The 15,648-nt window shown below is 40.5% G+C and overlaps 1 protein-coding gene across 4 annotated transcripts; it reads right to left on the bottom strand.

Moving 5' to 3' along the window:
- Positions 1–5,307: 5,307 nt before the first annotated feature.
- Positions 5,308–13,800, bottom strand: RAB19 (RAB19, member RAS oncogene family). 4 transcript variants are annotated; one of them, XM_072999960.2, is made up of 4 exons: positions 13,716–13,800; positions 10,563–10,793; positions 7,509–7,692; positions 5,308–6,351 (listed from the first exon to the last, which is right to left on the bottom strand). In XM_072999960.2, exons 2-4 carry the CDS (start codon positions 10,755–10,757, stop codon positions 6,086–6,088), a joined length of 645 nt encoding a protein of 214 aa, XP_072856061.2. In that variant the 5' UTR covers positions 10,758–10,793; positions 13,716–13,800; the 3' UTR covers positions 5,308–6,085. The 4 variants fall into 4 exon arrangements, with proteins under 4 accessions (XP_072856061.2, XP_020656082.3, XP_072856060.2 ...); XM_020800423.3 differs by lacking the exon at positions 13,716–13,800 and adding an exon at positions 13,169–13,318; XM_072999959.2 differs by lacking the exon at positions 13,716–13,800 and adding an exon at positions 13,087–13,169.
- Positions 13,801–15,648: the final 1,848 nt, after the last annotated feature.

Here is a 15,648-nt window from a genome sequence, read left to right as displayed (position 1 = left end):
CATTTGTTTTCCAGTTTGAACTTTAAAGATGTACCGGTGTGCTCTTGGTTTATTGTATTTTCTACACTCTTGACATGGGAAACTTTTCCCAGCCTCTCTAACCACCCAGCTGCTAGTCTTTACTTCCATTTGTTAGACTACAGTGGCTTATGGACATCTGAACATTTGCAACATTGAAGATTTGTTCACACATTACATTAAGCCTTTTTTTTTTTTTTTTTGGTTCTAGTTGCTAATTGTGTCTTAGGCAGCCAAACCAACCATCATTTTCCTTGTTTCTGCTCTGTTCCCGTGTCTTTTCTCATGTCCAATTTCACAATGAGCAGCTAAGAAAAGTGAAGCTGGGGCAAAGCCAGAGCTTGAAAAGGTGCTTTTAAAAGTAATAAATTACTGATGGTATTGGGAGCCACCTCTTTGTCAGTTACTTTTTTATACCTTTAAAAGGTCATTTTTTTAAAACATTATATTTGCAAAAATACTGTAGTTTCTATGGACAGAAAAGAGCAGATATGGATTAAATGGTTTTCAATGCATTCCTATGGGAAATGCAGATTCAACATAAGAACTTTTCAACTTGAGAACCACCTTCCAATACGGATTAAGTTCTTAAGTAGAGACCCCACTGTAAGTAAAACAAATGTTTTAAAGTATCTGGATGCAGTAGCAACAAATGTGGCATGAGCAAATTCTTGAAACTTGATTCTTCCATTTAGTGGAGGAGGGAACTGTCATGAGTCATGGGGTCAAATTTTCATCTAAACACTGCAAAGGCCATCTCCAGCTCCAAATTGTCCTATTCACCTTCTGGTTTGATTCTTGGAGGTACTATGTAGTGGGATGCTATAGCAGGGGACCCTCCCATACAAAAATACCTAATTGCCCCTGGGAGCAGAAAAACACCACCTCCCACTTTTTAAAATAAATAATCTCTGGGGGCCTTGGGTGCTTTGTGTAACCTATGGGATGTTTTTGCTTCCTCTTAATTTAATGACAGCATGTATCTTGATTATAACAGTAACCAAAAAAATTCTAATTGATATGGCAAAAGCAGGAAAATGACTTCAAATTATGGTTTACAACTGCCTAAGCATGGCTTGGCAGGGACGTGGTGGTGCTGTGGGCTAAACCGCAGTACCCTGTGCTCCAGGGTCAGAAGACCAGCAGTCGTAAGATTGAATCCACGCAACGGAGTGAGCTCCCATCACTTTGTCCCAGCTCCTCGCCAGCCTAGCCGTTCGAAAGGATGTAAATATGAGTAGATAAATAGATGCCATCTCGGTGGGAAGGTAAAACGGCGTTCCCTAGTCACGCTGGCCACATGACAATGGAAACTGTCTTCGGACAGGTGCTGGCTCTATGGCTTGAGAAGCGGAATGAGTGGCTCCCCCTAGAGTCGGACACGACTGGACTTAAAAAATGTCAAGGGGAACCTTTACCTTTACCATGGCTTGTTTGCAGAGAGGGATTTGGGCACAACAAATCAGCATTCAGCAAACTAAAACCTGGCTTCCTGATGTGTTAATCCATCCATGCTCTAGTTTAATTGTAGTGTTATGCAGAATAGGAAGACTGTTGAGGGAGAAATCTTAAGGGTGGCTATTGAAGGCATCCCTCTCTCTTGTTCAATGCAAACATAAACGTAGTCTGAGTACTTTTGGTCATGTTTAGTAACTAGTTGATCGCAACATGGTGTGTGGTTCTTGGTTTGTTGGTGCAGAATTATTGACTGGACACTAGTGAATGTGATATAACTGATGTAGCATCAACAAAATATATAAGGTAGAAGGATTGATAACAATGGTATTGAGTGTTACATGGAGAGTGGAAGTCTAAAATGAAAGGCATCAATACAGGCTATGATCACCCTTAACTCCTTGGCCCAGGGAATGATGTTGGATTGGCATTACAGTATAATGCTCTGCTAGGTGGGAGTTACAATTTAGAACTTCTGTTCTGAATTTAAAATGCTGATGTCTCTTGCCAATGTGCTGCAGATAGGCATAGGTAAGACTTGAGGAACGACATATAGAACTATGAACCAGTGATGCAACAGTTTGTTTCAGCTTGAATTTTGGTGGCAGATTTTGAGTGTCTGCACAGCCGGATTCCTACACAGAACTGAGATGGGACATGAGATTCTGTTGACTGATGGAAAGTCCTTTCAGTGTTTGGGATGATTGTTGGCTTTATATGCCAGCTGGTACCTATTCTCCCCTCCCCCCCCCAAAAAAAAACTTTTTCCAAGCACTGCTTGATGTCCATTTTGTGAGATTCCTGGAGACAACTGACTGTCTGCATCTTGAGTTGGTCTATTTGTTAGATGTGGAATGTTAGATTGCAACTTAAAACAACTCAGCCCCTACTCCCCATTGAGCTGTGAAATTCATTCCATGATCTTCCACTAGCCCCCTGCACCCCCAGGGTGATCCGTCTCTTAGGATGAAGGGAAATATGTAGACTTTCTTTCAACTCATTGGAATTAAAACGGGGTGTAAATCTTATAGAGAAATAATATATCACAGCGTAGGCTTGTTATAATTGTTTGCTTCAAGTGCTATGATTTGGCAACACAGGGGTCCATGCTGAAAGGTATGTGTTCCTCACTTCTCTACAGGTCGCTCACATACCTTATTTAGAAAAGGAAGTACAATCTGCTACAAGATGTTGCAGAGTGGGAGCTGCCTGTTGTGGATTTTTAGCCACTCTATTTCATTCCTAGTTTTCTGTTTCACCACCACCAAGCAGTCCATGCTGACTTGACCATTCCTACTCATGATTGAGCTGCTTTGTTAGTGATTGCAAATGTGTTCTTAAGCAATTTTTTTTTAAATGTACTTTGCCTTTCTTCAAACCTTAAGATTCCCCAAAGCTTGCTGCTACCTCCCTTATATGCTGACATGGTTATACAAGTACCAACTGTCAGCACTGTGATCACTGTTAGTGAACAAGGGGAAAATGTACTCCTTATACACAATCTAAAAACAAGAGTGGGTGATGCTTTTAACACACAATTAGTATATAAAAATATAATTGACAGTTGTATTGCTATATAGTTGACCCATATCTCCTCACTCAAAATAATTCTTAGCTGGCTACATACCGTATGTAGGCCCTTAACATCCTCACATTTGTGCTTTTTTCTCCCAAGGCTGGCCTCAGGATCATACAGAGTCCACCTGCAAAAAAGTCAGATACTTATTTTTTTGTATTCTCGAAGGCTTTCATGGCTGGGATCTGATGGTGGTTGCAGGTTTTTTGGGTTGTTTGGCCATCTTCTGGAACACAGCCAAACAGTCCAAAATACCTACAACCACCATTGGATCCCAGCCGTGAAAGCCTTCAATAATACACTGAACACCTCTACAGGGAGGAAACGGTAAGACAGACCTGGAAACTATAAACACTCTGAAGCAAAAGAGCACACCTATGTTCCTTCCACAACACAGCCAAACAACCCGAAAAACGTACAACTTTTTTTTCCATATTAAGATGTTATGTAGAAGCTAGTTCTTCTAAAAGGGCATCTGGTAGATGTAGAACAAGAAAATTAGCAACTTGATGCACCCCTGGTGCTCTAGATACATCTTCCATTGGTGAAGTTGGCTAGACGTTATAGAAGCTGCAGTCCAATATATCTGGAGGGTACCAGCTGGGTGGAGGTGAGACTGGTTTGGTCCTATACCAAAGGTTCTGTACAGACCTAGAAGTACTTCAAGTAAACTCAGTGAAACCAACAAGCTAATGACTAAATTAAGTCCCACTGGTTCAAGGTGTTTACTTAAGAATGACTAAGTCCAGATCCATCAGATATGCAGATGATACCACTCTGATGGCAGAAAATGAGGAGGGATTAAAGAACCTCTTAATGAGGATGAAAGAAGAGAACGCAAAAAATGGTCTGAAGCTCAAAAATCAACAAAACAAAACAACTTAAGATCATGGCCACTGGTCCCATCACCTCCTGGCAAATAGAAGGGGAAGATATGGAGGCAGTGGCAGATTTTACTTTCTTGGGCTCCATGATCACTGCAGATGGTGACAGCAGCCATGAAATTAAAAGACACCTGCTTCTTGGGAGGAAAGCAATGACAAACCTAGACAGCTTCTTCAAAAGCAGAGACATCACCTTGCCAACAAAGGTCCACATAGTCAAAGCTATGGTTTTTCCAGTAGTGTTGTATGGAAGTGTGAGCTGGACCATAAAGAAGGCTGACCGCTGAAGAATTAATGCTTTTGAATTGTGATGCTGGAGGAAACTCTTGAAAGTCCCCTGGACTGCAAGGAGATCAAACCTATCAATTCTAAAGGAAATCAACCCTGAGTGCTCACTGGAAGGACAGATCCTGAAGCTGAGGCTCCAATACTTTGGCCATCTCATGAGAAGAGAAGACTCCCTGGAAAACACCCTGATGTTGGGAAAGTGTGAAGGCAAGAGAAGGGGATGACAGATGACGAGATGATTGAACAGTGTCACTGAAGCTACCAACATGAATTTGACCAAACTCTGGGAGGCAGTGGAAGACAGGATGGGCTGGTGTGCTCTGGTCCATGCGGTCACAAAGAGTCAGACACGACTTAATGACTAAACAACAGCAAGTCCAGATCCAAGCCATAGACAACTTCCCTGTCCCATAAACAAAGACCCAAATTCATCACCCACCCCTGAATCCCAAGTGCATACAAGTATTGCTAGTAACTTAGAAAAGAATGAATACAGAAACATTCCTATAACTACTTCCTGAAAGCGAATTATTAACATGTTCCTGTTATTACAGGGCACTGATTGGTACATAGAAAAATCAGTTACCAAGCAGCTTGAGACATTTAAAGCTGATTTCAAAAGTTGATCCATGTTAGTATTTTAAGTCAGCTCATTATAACTCATTATCACTACATACTGTATTACTTGTTATTTAAAAACTAGCATGTTACCATTATGTTAGCGTTATCGGAAAAATACACACACTTAAAAACAGAAATGGTTCAAAATGTCTGAAAGCAATGCTTAAATAAACATCAGTTGTTACAAGCAGTATAGTTATACTATTTTACAAAAATAATATTGTTATGCTCCTTTTATTCCAGAAAGTAACAAGTTACAGGTGAGGTTACTTGTGGCACATTATTCCCAGCCTCTGAGCTACCCTGTATCTTTCACAGTAAAGACTAAATATTTTGATGATTCCAGTTTCAGTATCCTTTAAAGTGGTCAAAAATGTTTCATTTGATGAAGTTTGCTATAGTCTTGATAGTGGGGGAGCAGACTCTGAGGAGTCATTAAAAAGCAGCAGAAAACTCAAATGGTAGTAACTTCAAGTCAAGGTTTAATTTCAAAAAGGCAGCACATTCCTTTTAGTTACAGTTTGTTACAATCACAACCACATGCTTTTAGTTACAGTTTGTTACAATCACAACCACTCAGTGCCAATGGGAGGACTGCACAAGACGAGCAAGAAAATATCACAATAATTAGAGGTCCCTCATTAAATATCTTTCTTAGCATTCGTTGCTGATGGCAGAGGAAAGGAGGAAAATGAATAGGTCAGTCATAAGTCTCGTTTGCTACAAAAGTACTGGGTTTACTTTGCTGGAGAGTCAACTTCAATGTAAACATTCAAAACCACTGTTTTAACGTTTAGCTACACTACTGTGGCTAAATTGCCATTTTAAACCCTACCAACTCTGAGCTGAACATATGCAGGAAAAGCAGTAATTAGTCACTGACAGATAAACCCAGATTCTTCCCCACACATCACTGGTGAAAACCAACAGAAACCCGATAGGGTAGTTCTTCATGTAGCCACAAAGACAGCTACCACCTTCTGTCAAAAGTATACACCGTTCTCTTTCCAATTAAGCACAAGGTTTCTAAGAGATGTTCTCTGCAGTCAAAAGCCACTTCAATCCGCTTTGACCATCAAAAGAAAGAGAAACATCTGTTTCAGGATGGTGACAATTGAACCAGAACTGCGTGGCTGAATTATACACTGAGACAGTGACAACACAAGGTTAGAAGGGAGGCTTTTCTCCTAATGGACAAGGCCTCAAGATTCACTTCAGTTGCTTCTTCCCCTCAATCATCTCTTCAACATGAGCAATTGGAGTTCTCAGTCCGAGCAGCAATCACTGGCCGGCTGTCTAGATGGATGTTATCGGAAGGGCCGCTTTCCCCGTGAAGCTGCAAAGTATTCCGAGCTATCAGCTCTTTAGCCATCAATATGAAGACCTCATCAACATTTTGTGCCTCTTTGGCAGACGTCTCCAATACAGCCAGAAGACCATACTTCTCTGCTAGCGTGCATGCGTCTTCAAAGAGGACTTGCCGCTTCTCTGCTTCATCTGACTTGTTCCCTTTAAATTGGGTTTAAAAAAAAAAATTCAGACTCTGGTGATATGACCAGTTATGTTTATATGATTTGGTAACTCTGTGATGGGACCGGGCGAGTGAGGAACATGGAATTTTAGTAAGTTGGGAGAGGGTGGAGTATGATGGACCAAGGAGAAAAGAAATCTCATTGATACACAGCTGGTCCCTTAATGGCATCAAGGAGACTTAACTACCACAGCAAAGGACCCATCGTAGGTAATGTGTTGGAAAAGGTCTGGAAAGAGGTGGCTTCAAAGCCCTACAAAATCACAAAGCTCAATAGGAAATTCAAGGCCATTATAGAAAGTAGAAAAGAGGTGACAATTCAATTGTTCATTAACTTTATATCTCTGTCTCAATAAGAACACGTCAAGAGGTAGCAAACTATAAATATTTTTTTCTAAACCTTCCCCATCTCTACCTTGGGCGAGTCACTACATCTCAGTCTATAATTTCCCTTACAGGGTTTTGAGAGGATAAAAATCAAGAAGAACCTTTTATGCTACCACAAGCTTCTTGGAAGGAAGGTGATATATAAAAGAAACAACATTTGCCAGCTGCAGTTGCCACAGAAGAGATCATCCCAAAAATGGAACCTGTCCTCCAAGTCTTGATGTCCTGTTTCCAGATTAGGAAAATTTCATTGGTCCCCCCCCCCCCATGATTGGGCTCAATTTAACTTCTGGATTGTTGTTAACATTCCGAACTTCCTAAAGAACAACAGCCTGATCCAAAACATTTTGGTTTGGACCAAAATCTCATCAAGTTCAGTGGCATTTCCCTACTAGTAGAAATCCTTAGAATCCAGTCCTTAAGGCAATAAACTACCCACACTTCCCTTCTGGCTAATTAAGGTAATGGATGAACCCTGCTCTTGATAAGGTAGTGTCTTCCTCGGCCATAGCTGAGGGCAGCAGCCTAAATTATATACATATCATTCATAATTTTGTCTCCCATCCTTCACTGTTGCTCCTTATTCCTGCCATCTGCGCCCACTGATTCATTCTGCCTAATGGCAGGACCAGGCCATATATTCTGTTTTTCTTTTCATTGCTCAAATAAAAGTTGGCACAGAGTTGAGGACCAAGATGAGGCAGAGAAGCCGAAAAGCATACTCTGGAGAGAAAAACCCAATACTTACCTATCAACATCAAGACTAGATTAGCTGCTCCATATTTTTCTATCTCATGAATCCAATGAGGAATAGACTCAAAAGTAGACCTCCTGGTCATGTCATAGGCAAGGATAGCACCATGTGCACTGCGATAATAACTTTGGGTTATTGTCCGGAAGCGTTCTTGTCCTGCAGTATCCCACACCTGTATCTGAATCAAACAAACAAACAAACAAAAGAAAGAAACTCGAATTAACTTTTTCCTTTCAGAGCAAACGGAAATATAGCTTCCAAACTGAAGTCATATATGAACACACACATGGCAACTCAAGATATTCTGCTGAATGGAAAATATTCTGCTTATATTATCAGTAAAGATCCAAGAGTAACCAATTAAGTAATTTAACATTAATGAATGAAGTAACATTTCTAAAATATGCTGCCCAAGATAAGAAAATGAAGGAACCCTAGTTACAAGTTGAGAACACATCCATTATTATCCTCTGGAAACTTTTATTTTTACATTGGTGGGTTCCTCAAATTTAATCTTATAGTTTGAATGAATTTTAAGTGTTGGAAAGCAGGATGCAAATAATCTAGAACAGAAATAGCAAAAAATACATTCCAGTTGTTCCTATTTATCAGAAGCCCTCGGTCTCTAAGAATATTTTAACCCTTTAGCCAATGTCTTGTTTACTACATGATATGATTATAAGAAGACTTTCCTTAGATGCTGAAAGATATCTCTTTCTTATAGCATGTGCTTTCAGATAGCTTACATGTACTGCATTCTACTCAGCTGCAAAACCTGGATGCTAGTTTTTCACTCATAAAGCCTATCTGTTAACTTTTAGCCAAATTACAAATAACATCATGATTTGATCTAATTAGTTTAACATTACCCACAACTTTAAAAGCTTCAATAGGTGCAGCTTATCTGTTTTGCTGGAGCTATAACCAACAGTGAAGACATGGACAGAGTGTGAGCCATGGCCAAGAGGAGAAGGGGAGCTCATCACTGCAATCACCATCCAGCTGAAATAGGAGAGGGCAGGCTTTACTTCTAAATTTCCCCAATGTTGTTTAACATCTAACACGAAACCGGGCCTTCTCGGTGGTGGCTCCTTGCCTCTGGAATAACTTTCCTCCAGTGATTCGTGCGGCCCCTACGCTAGGCACTTTTAAGAGTCAACTAAAAACATGGTTGTATGTTCAGGCCTTCCCTCCTGTCAATATTTAATTCTTTATTTTTTTCTTTCATTTATTATTTGTTTTATTATTGTATGTGTTATGAACTGTTTGTAAAATCCTTATGTTTTATCGTATACACCTTATTGGAAGCCGCCCAGAGTGGTCGACCAGACCAGATGGGTGGGATATAAATAAATAAATAAATAAATAAATAAATAAATAAATAAATAAATAAATTCACTGGCAGCACCATAAAACTGCCACAGCCACACAGTGGTGGCCAGACACAACATGAGTTGAGCACAGCACACCTCGTGGACCTGCCTTTAAAGACTTAACTGTGGGAAGAAAGAAGCAGAGGATAATTAGCAACATCAGTCAGAAAAAAATGAAGGTGGGAGGATTTAAAGACTTTCATATAGCTTGCAAAATTTGTGTTAATGCAAGGCATTTTCTCTCTCTCTCTGGATGATTATGCTGATGATATACTAGATTTCCACTTTTATACTTCTAGGGTAAGAGTCAGAAGATGCAACTACCCAATAAATATTGCAGAAAAATGTTCTCTGCGTGCTTAGAGTTGCACGAAATATTTCAAGACTCTCCACCTTATCTACTGGCTGATCTTTATGGCCAGTTATTACCGCACTTCAGCAGGGCAGTGGATCAATGTCTTCCAACTGAAATGAACGTGTAATACTTGAGTCGTTTTTGTTTTTCAATCCAGTGTTTGAAGGCTGAGTGAATACAAATGTTATCATGGTTGTAGGGAAGAAGGGAAAAAAAGGGAAGATCATGGTCGACGCTTAATTGAACAGGGTGTCAAATGCATGCTTTAAGGCAGCACTCTGTAACCCAGCACTTTCTAGATGTGTACTGCAAAGCCCATCATCCGCAGCAAACAACTGAATTGTGATATTTGTGGTTCAGATCCTCAAAAAAAGTGCCCAGTTGCAGAAGCCAATTTAAATAAAACTAACAAAACATTCTAATTTGGAGAAGTATGCAACCACAAATGCCCCCCCCGGGGGGGGGGAAGAGAAACATGGTCAAGCACTGCAACATATGCTATCTTCTCCTAGGATTTCTGTCAGAACTAACAACTTAGGTCAGAAAACTCTTCATTTTTATTGTGTGGGCAACAGTCCATTGTACATGCAGGTGTTCTTTCTCTAGTTTTTGCCCTGGGGGTATGAATGCCCTGCTTGTGTATGCAAAAGTCCCATTGCTTTCAATGGGCCAATTTTCATACAATTATAAGCCTGAGTTTATGCAGAGTGTTATGCCCACATTTCCCTAAGAGGACACAGGCTTTAATGTTTAATTTCATGTTTACCTTAATGCATTAAAACCATAATCCATTCATCTCAAATTAAACTCAGTTAGGTTATTGTGTCCTCTAACTTGAATCTTTTGGACTACAATTCCCAGAATTTCACAGTGAGCATATTAGCAGGAGGAAACAAGATTTTTGAAGCTATGGGTAAAAGACAATCAGGCAAGGCATTTGGGCAATGACTACTGGGATGAGAAGTAATGATAATAATTAATGTGCTATCAATTCTGACTCATAATGACCCTTTTCAGGGTTTTCTAGGTAGAGAGTACTTAGAAATGGTTTTCCATTCTCTACTTCTGGGGATTCCCTGGGACTGTGCAGCTTGCCCAAGGCCACACAGGCTGGCTCTACTCGCAGGAGACACAGTGGGAATCAAACTCCCAACCATTGGCTCCACAGTTGGATGCCTAAACCACTGAGCAATCCAACCAGCCAGGATAAGAACTGGAGTGTTACAAACACATCTCTATTCTTCCCTGTCGCTCTGGTTGGAGAGTTGCCTATATCTATATCTTGAGGCTATTTCTCTGCAAGAAACATGTACTACTTACCTTCACTGCCTTGCCATCAATCTCCAGTGAACGGACTGTGAAGTCCACTCCAATCGTGTTTTGCTGTTTTGTATTGTACTGCCCCGATTTGAAGCGATGGACCACGCAAGTCTTCCCCACATTTGAATCTCCAATCAAAATAATTTTGAATAGATAGTCAAAGGCCTCATCCATCTCAGAGTTGATATATGCCATGACTCTCCTTTTCCTAGGTAACTTTTTGCGTTGGCCCTAGATGAAGTGCGATGAAGAAAGCATTCACAAAGTGACCAAACAGCTAAAGAGAAGCAAATTATTTAATTGATGAGAGCTTCTCTTTCCCAATTATTTTTGTAACAGAGCTTTTTATTTTAAAAAATATCCCTTTTTGGACTACAAATCCCAAAATTTGTGCTATTTTCTTTTAAAACATCATTATTATTAACCAGGGCTGTTGAAGAGGATGGAAAAGTTTCACTACAGAAGGAAACAGCAGGAACAATGGGGATTGGGAGACTGCCAAAAGGCTTTGTCTGTAACTCCAGTAGATCCGGTTTTCTTAACTGCAGGTTTCCAACAGACTGACTCTCCCCTTGTTAGTCCCATCTTGTTTATTCATAAACTGTATGGGCCACTGTAACAACGTTCCAGCGGAAACTAAGCCTGCCAATTTTATAGTTCAAATCACAAACGTTCAAGAGATTCCAAGTTTGTTGAGATTGTGCATTTCGACTGGGTGCAGTGGGTTGTTATGATTTACGCCATCAAGTTGAAATTGATTGACAACACTAACTCAGCTTGCAAGGTAAATAACATATTCAAGGGGCAGTTTTACCAGTCCCAACCCCCTAGTGAATATCCAGGGGTGGCAGAGTTTCAAACCCAGGACTCCTGCACCCTAGTCTACATTACTGTGAGTCTTGCAAACAGTACAGTAGTAACTTTTGAAATGCATAGGCTCAGAATGACAGTCCCTGGAACCACACTTCTAATAAGCATCCAAAAGGGGGTGGAGGGAGGCAACAGTGTTGACTGGAACAGTTTTCATCTTCACCAGGAAGAGAAATATGGAGAAGCAAAGGTCATAACTGCCTATTCAAGACCAAAATATTTTGCATTACAAGAATGGTAGCACACAACATTTTTTTGCTGGAGAAAAATTCCCAGCCACATTCCCACCACACTTCCACCCCCAAATACCATTGAACTTGGGGGGGGGGGGAATATTCCAAGACTCATTTTTGAACCCATCCATACTAATTTGAAACCAGCAAGGATCATTCATCCTGCATACCCAAGTTACACTATACAACATGGACCTTCAAATTCTGACTGTGATGTTGCCTAATTAAACAAACATGAGTGCCTTGATGGGGATTCCTGCACTGAGGAGGAGGTTGGACTCGATGGCCTTATAGGTTCCTTCCAATGCAATTATTCTATGATTCCATGAGTGTGTGCAAAAACCTGCTGCAAATAATAAATGCAAATTTATGCTAGTACAGTATTATGTTCTGAGACCAAAATCACACACTCTTATAACAGTGTGTTTTTAATGCTGCTTTTAAAAAAAATGCAAAACAGCTAACAGGAACATGAGAATAGTAATAAACAAGAAAAACAAACACACCAAGACTTCAATGAAAATCATTTAAAAAACAACAGGTAAACTGCAGCAGCAACCAAAACACAAACAGGAGAAAAACAAAGGTAACCTCTCATACAGAGAGCAGTCAAAACTATGACTGTCAACTCTTCAGGGTTCTCAGCATCCTGTCAGGATTGCCAATCGCAGGACGAATGTTCAGGATATCGCGTTGTTTCCCTCCAAGAACTGAAACAAATCTCAGGGCTTTTCACAGGCAACCTTGTGGCTAGATATGTGGTTAAATTTTTCCAGGTTCTGGTTCCGCATACAATAACGTTGCATCAGTGGGAAATTTTTGAATCAATTTGCATTGTGCTAAACCAGGAGTAACTGGAGGAGTATATTGCAATGTGGTCATACTCTTATATTCATAACATTATTTCCATTATATATTGTACCCATACAATAATTTATCATATTCAGTTAGAAGATGGGGAAACCAACTTCTGTTGAAGAAAAAGGTTTAGGTTAAGAAGCCAGGGCGGCCTTCTCAGACTAAGACTGCTATTGAAAGGATTGATTACATTTCTTTTTAAAAAAACAATTAAAAAAGAAAAAGCAGAAAGATTAACCGTCTATATTTAGTAGAATGATGGGGAGGGGGAAGAATGGCAGAAGGCGTTTTCTCTCCCGTCTTGCTGTTTTCGTTTTTATACATTTATTAAAAAGAACCCTGTCTTTCCTGCCTTCAAACTCAAGCTCCAGCAAGTAAACACGGACAGAAAGAATGGCTTCCCCGTTATCAACAGAAGGGAAGCCATCCTTACTTCCCCTGAGGGCAATTCCTGTTTTCAGCTTCCCGCTGCCCCGTGAAAGTTTTTCTTTCTGAGAGACTTAAAAAGAGACAATCATTGATCAATGCTGTAAAACATTAAGACTCCTCAATGAAAAGCACACCTCTCAAAAGCCCCAGAAGAAACATCGCCGCCTCCACGGCCGGCTTAATTCACCTGTTATTATTCATCCCTCTCCCTCTTACCTGCACGGACAGGTATAGCTCGCGTTGTCTTCCCCTCCCACTTTTTTTTCCGCCTTTCTTATCGCCTGATGGGAAATGGAGTTTCAAAAGTTCAGCGTCTTCGCCTCCCCAGCCCACGCCTTGTTTATAACCCAGCCCAAGTCATGCTTTTTTAAAAAAAAAACACCACACACACAGAGAGACAACGTGAAGTGCCAAGTATTGGAGATTTTACTACTTTGATAACTGAAGTTGAGAAACCACTTCCTAAGCAGGCCGTGGCTGCCGCTTGCAAAGGGAAATGTAATAAAGTTTTCTCCCAGCCCTGCTTGATACACACGATACTAGAAACTGCTTAGAAAGGCGCTCGACAAGGCAATCTTCAGTCTAGACAGAAGCAATTCTTATAGATTTCAACCAGGCTTATTCTAAGATAAATGCACGTTTCGTATTAGATTACAACTCAAGTCCTTGGCTGTGTTGCACAGGAGATTTGGGGAGTTATAATCCGAAAAATAACTTTTTCAAGCCTTGAGTACATGTATTTAGGCTGCAGCACCATACTCACCTGGGAGAAAGAAAGCTCTCTTGCATGCTATGGGACTTAATTCTAACTGGGCAGACACAGGCTCACGTTTCAGAAGAATTTAGCTGCATAATTTATTTTGCTTGCCAACAGCAAGCAAACTTGCATGGAGAGTAGAAGAGCAAGAGAGGCGCTGCTATGGTTTTTGCTCTAGAGGTAAGAGATAGAGCCTTTTTTTGGCTCCAAGATATCCTCAAATACTGTATGGTTAGGGAATTAAAGTGGCTCATGAAGCAAAAAAACACCACAGGTTTACTCAGAACTGCAACCAGGTACAGTATTTGGCTGCCCGAGGCCAAAGAGCAAATGGCTTCCCCCCCTCACCCAACTCAAAGGGCCTGTTCTGTAAAACCAGCCACGTTAGTACCAGAGTAATCAAATTTCCACCAGCACCCTTCCTTCCTTTCCCATAAAAACACAGCAATAAATTAAATAACAAATTGCTTCCATTTCATGATGCCCAAATCTGCTGCCTGAGGCAGTCTCCTCACTGCCTAATGATATGGCCAGTTCTAGAAGCGGTACCTTAGAGGCAATAAAATCAAATAAAATGTAAGCTTCTTGTTCATTATCCAACTTAACTCCCTTGCATTCAGCAATGGAAGGAGCTTCCAAATAAATATATGTATACAGTACTGTATATGTAGATGCCTTTGCAACTTTAATTTGGCTTGAATACTGCACAAACAGAAGGCTAGTTTAGTGACATCATTCTGTGATGATGAGCCACCAAGGCAATTTTAACTTATGGAGACCCTTTTCAGGGTTTTCCAGCTACAGAATACTTAGAAGTGGTTTCCTGTTCCCTTCTTCTGGGGGTGCCCTGGGGCTGTGCAGCTTGCCTAAGGCCACATAGGCTGGCTCTTCTCTCAGGAGGCCCAGTGGGGAATCGAACTCCCACCTAAACCACTGAGCTATCCAGCCCTCCTGTGATAAAACCACTCTTTAAAACAGGTTAACTAAACTTATCCTGTGATTTACTCTAATACGTCTTCCCACATCACAACAGTCAGATAATTCATAAGGTTCACCAGAGTGCAGGAGGGCAGTAAGCGACTGATCCTATAGATCCCCAGAAAGGGCTACTATTCAAAGCTACCAGTGGAAACCATTGTTATCTTCTCTGTATGTCCCGTTTTTCTTCTTTGCATTTTGTATCTCCAGGGCAGTTACTAAGGTTGCCATTTTAAAACATAGTCTGGAACTATGTTTCTTTAAAGCAGGGGTCAGGGAACTTTTTTACCTTTTACCCCCCCCAAAATTTATATACACCGACATTACCCCCTTGATTTGAAAGGAAGGAAATCATACATTATTTGAATTAAAAATATTATTGAATCTACACAGGCTGTGTACCGAACGAGCAGGATATATCATCAATATCAATGGCTGCCAGGCTATGTACCAAACTAGGAGGATGCACCAAATTTAATAAAGGTGTGTATTTTTGCTGGAACACATTGCTCTCCAGCCATGGGGTGGTATAGAGAGTAGTACAGATTTACAAGTGCGGCAGGGAGAGGTGGCTTCCAGTTTGTGGTTCATCTGCAGGGGGTGGGAGTGGGGTGTGGGGTGTAGCACTTTGCTCATTACCCCCAGGATTTTCTTTTTTACCCCACTTGGGGTAATTTAGGCAGCAGGAAAGATTAGCTTTAACTTGCTGGTTTTCTTCCCATCATGTCTATGTAGTTGTTTTTTAAAACACAGGTGAGACTGGGTTTAAAAATGTGGCAACTATAAAAGGAGAAATGTGGTTTTTTATATACATGTAAAAGGTATGTGTACAGAAATGAAACAAATATTAAGTAAGTTAAACAAGAAATCTCTAACAAGATAGTAATGATCGTACTTTTGAAATTACTGTAGTGGGAACCGAAGCCGTATACTCTGGATCAATTCCTTAATAAATTAACTG

The sequence above is a fragment of the Pogona vitticeps genome, chromosome 5, assembly GCF_051106095.1.
Source record: "Pogona vitticeps strain Pit_001003342236 chromosome 5, PviZW2.1, whole genome shotgun sequence".
Classification (NCBI taxonomy): Eukaryota; Metazoa; Chordata; class Lepidosauria; order Squamata; family Agamidae; genus Pogona; species Pogona vitticeps.
This window is presented reverse-complemented; position numbering and strand designations above follow the sequence as displayed.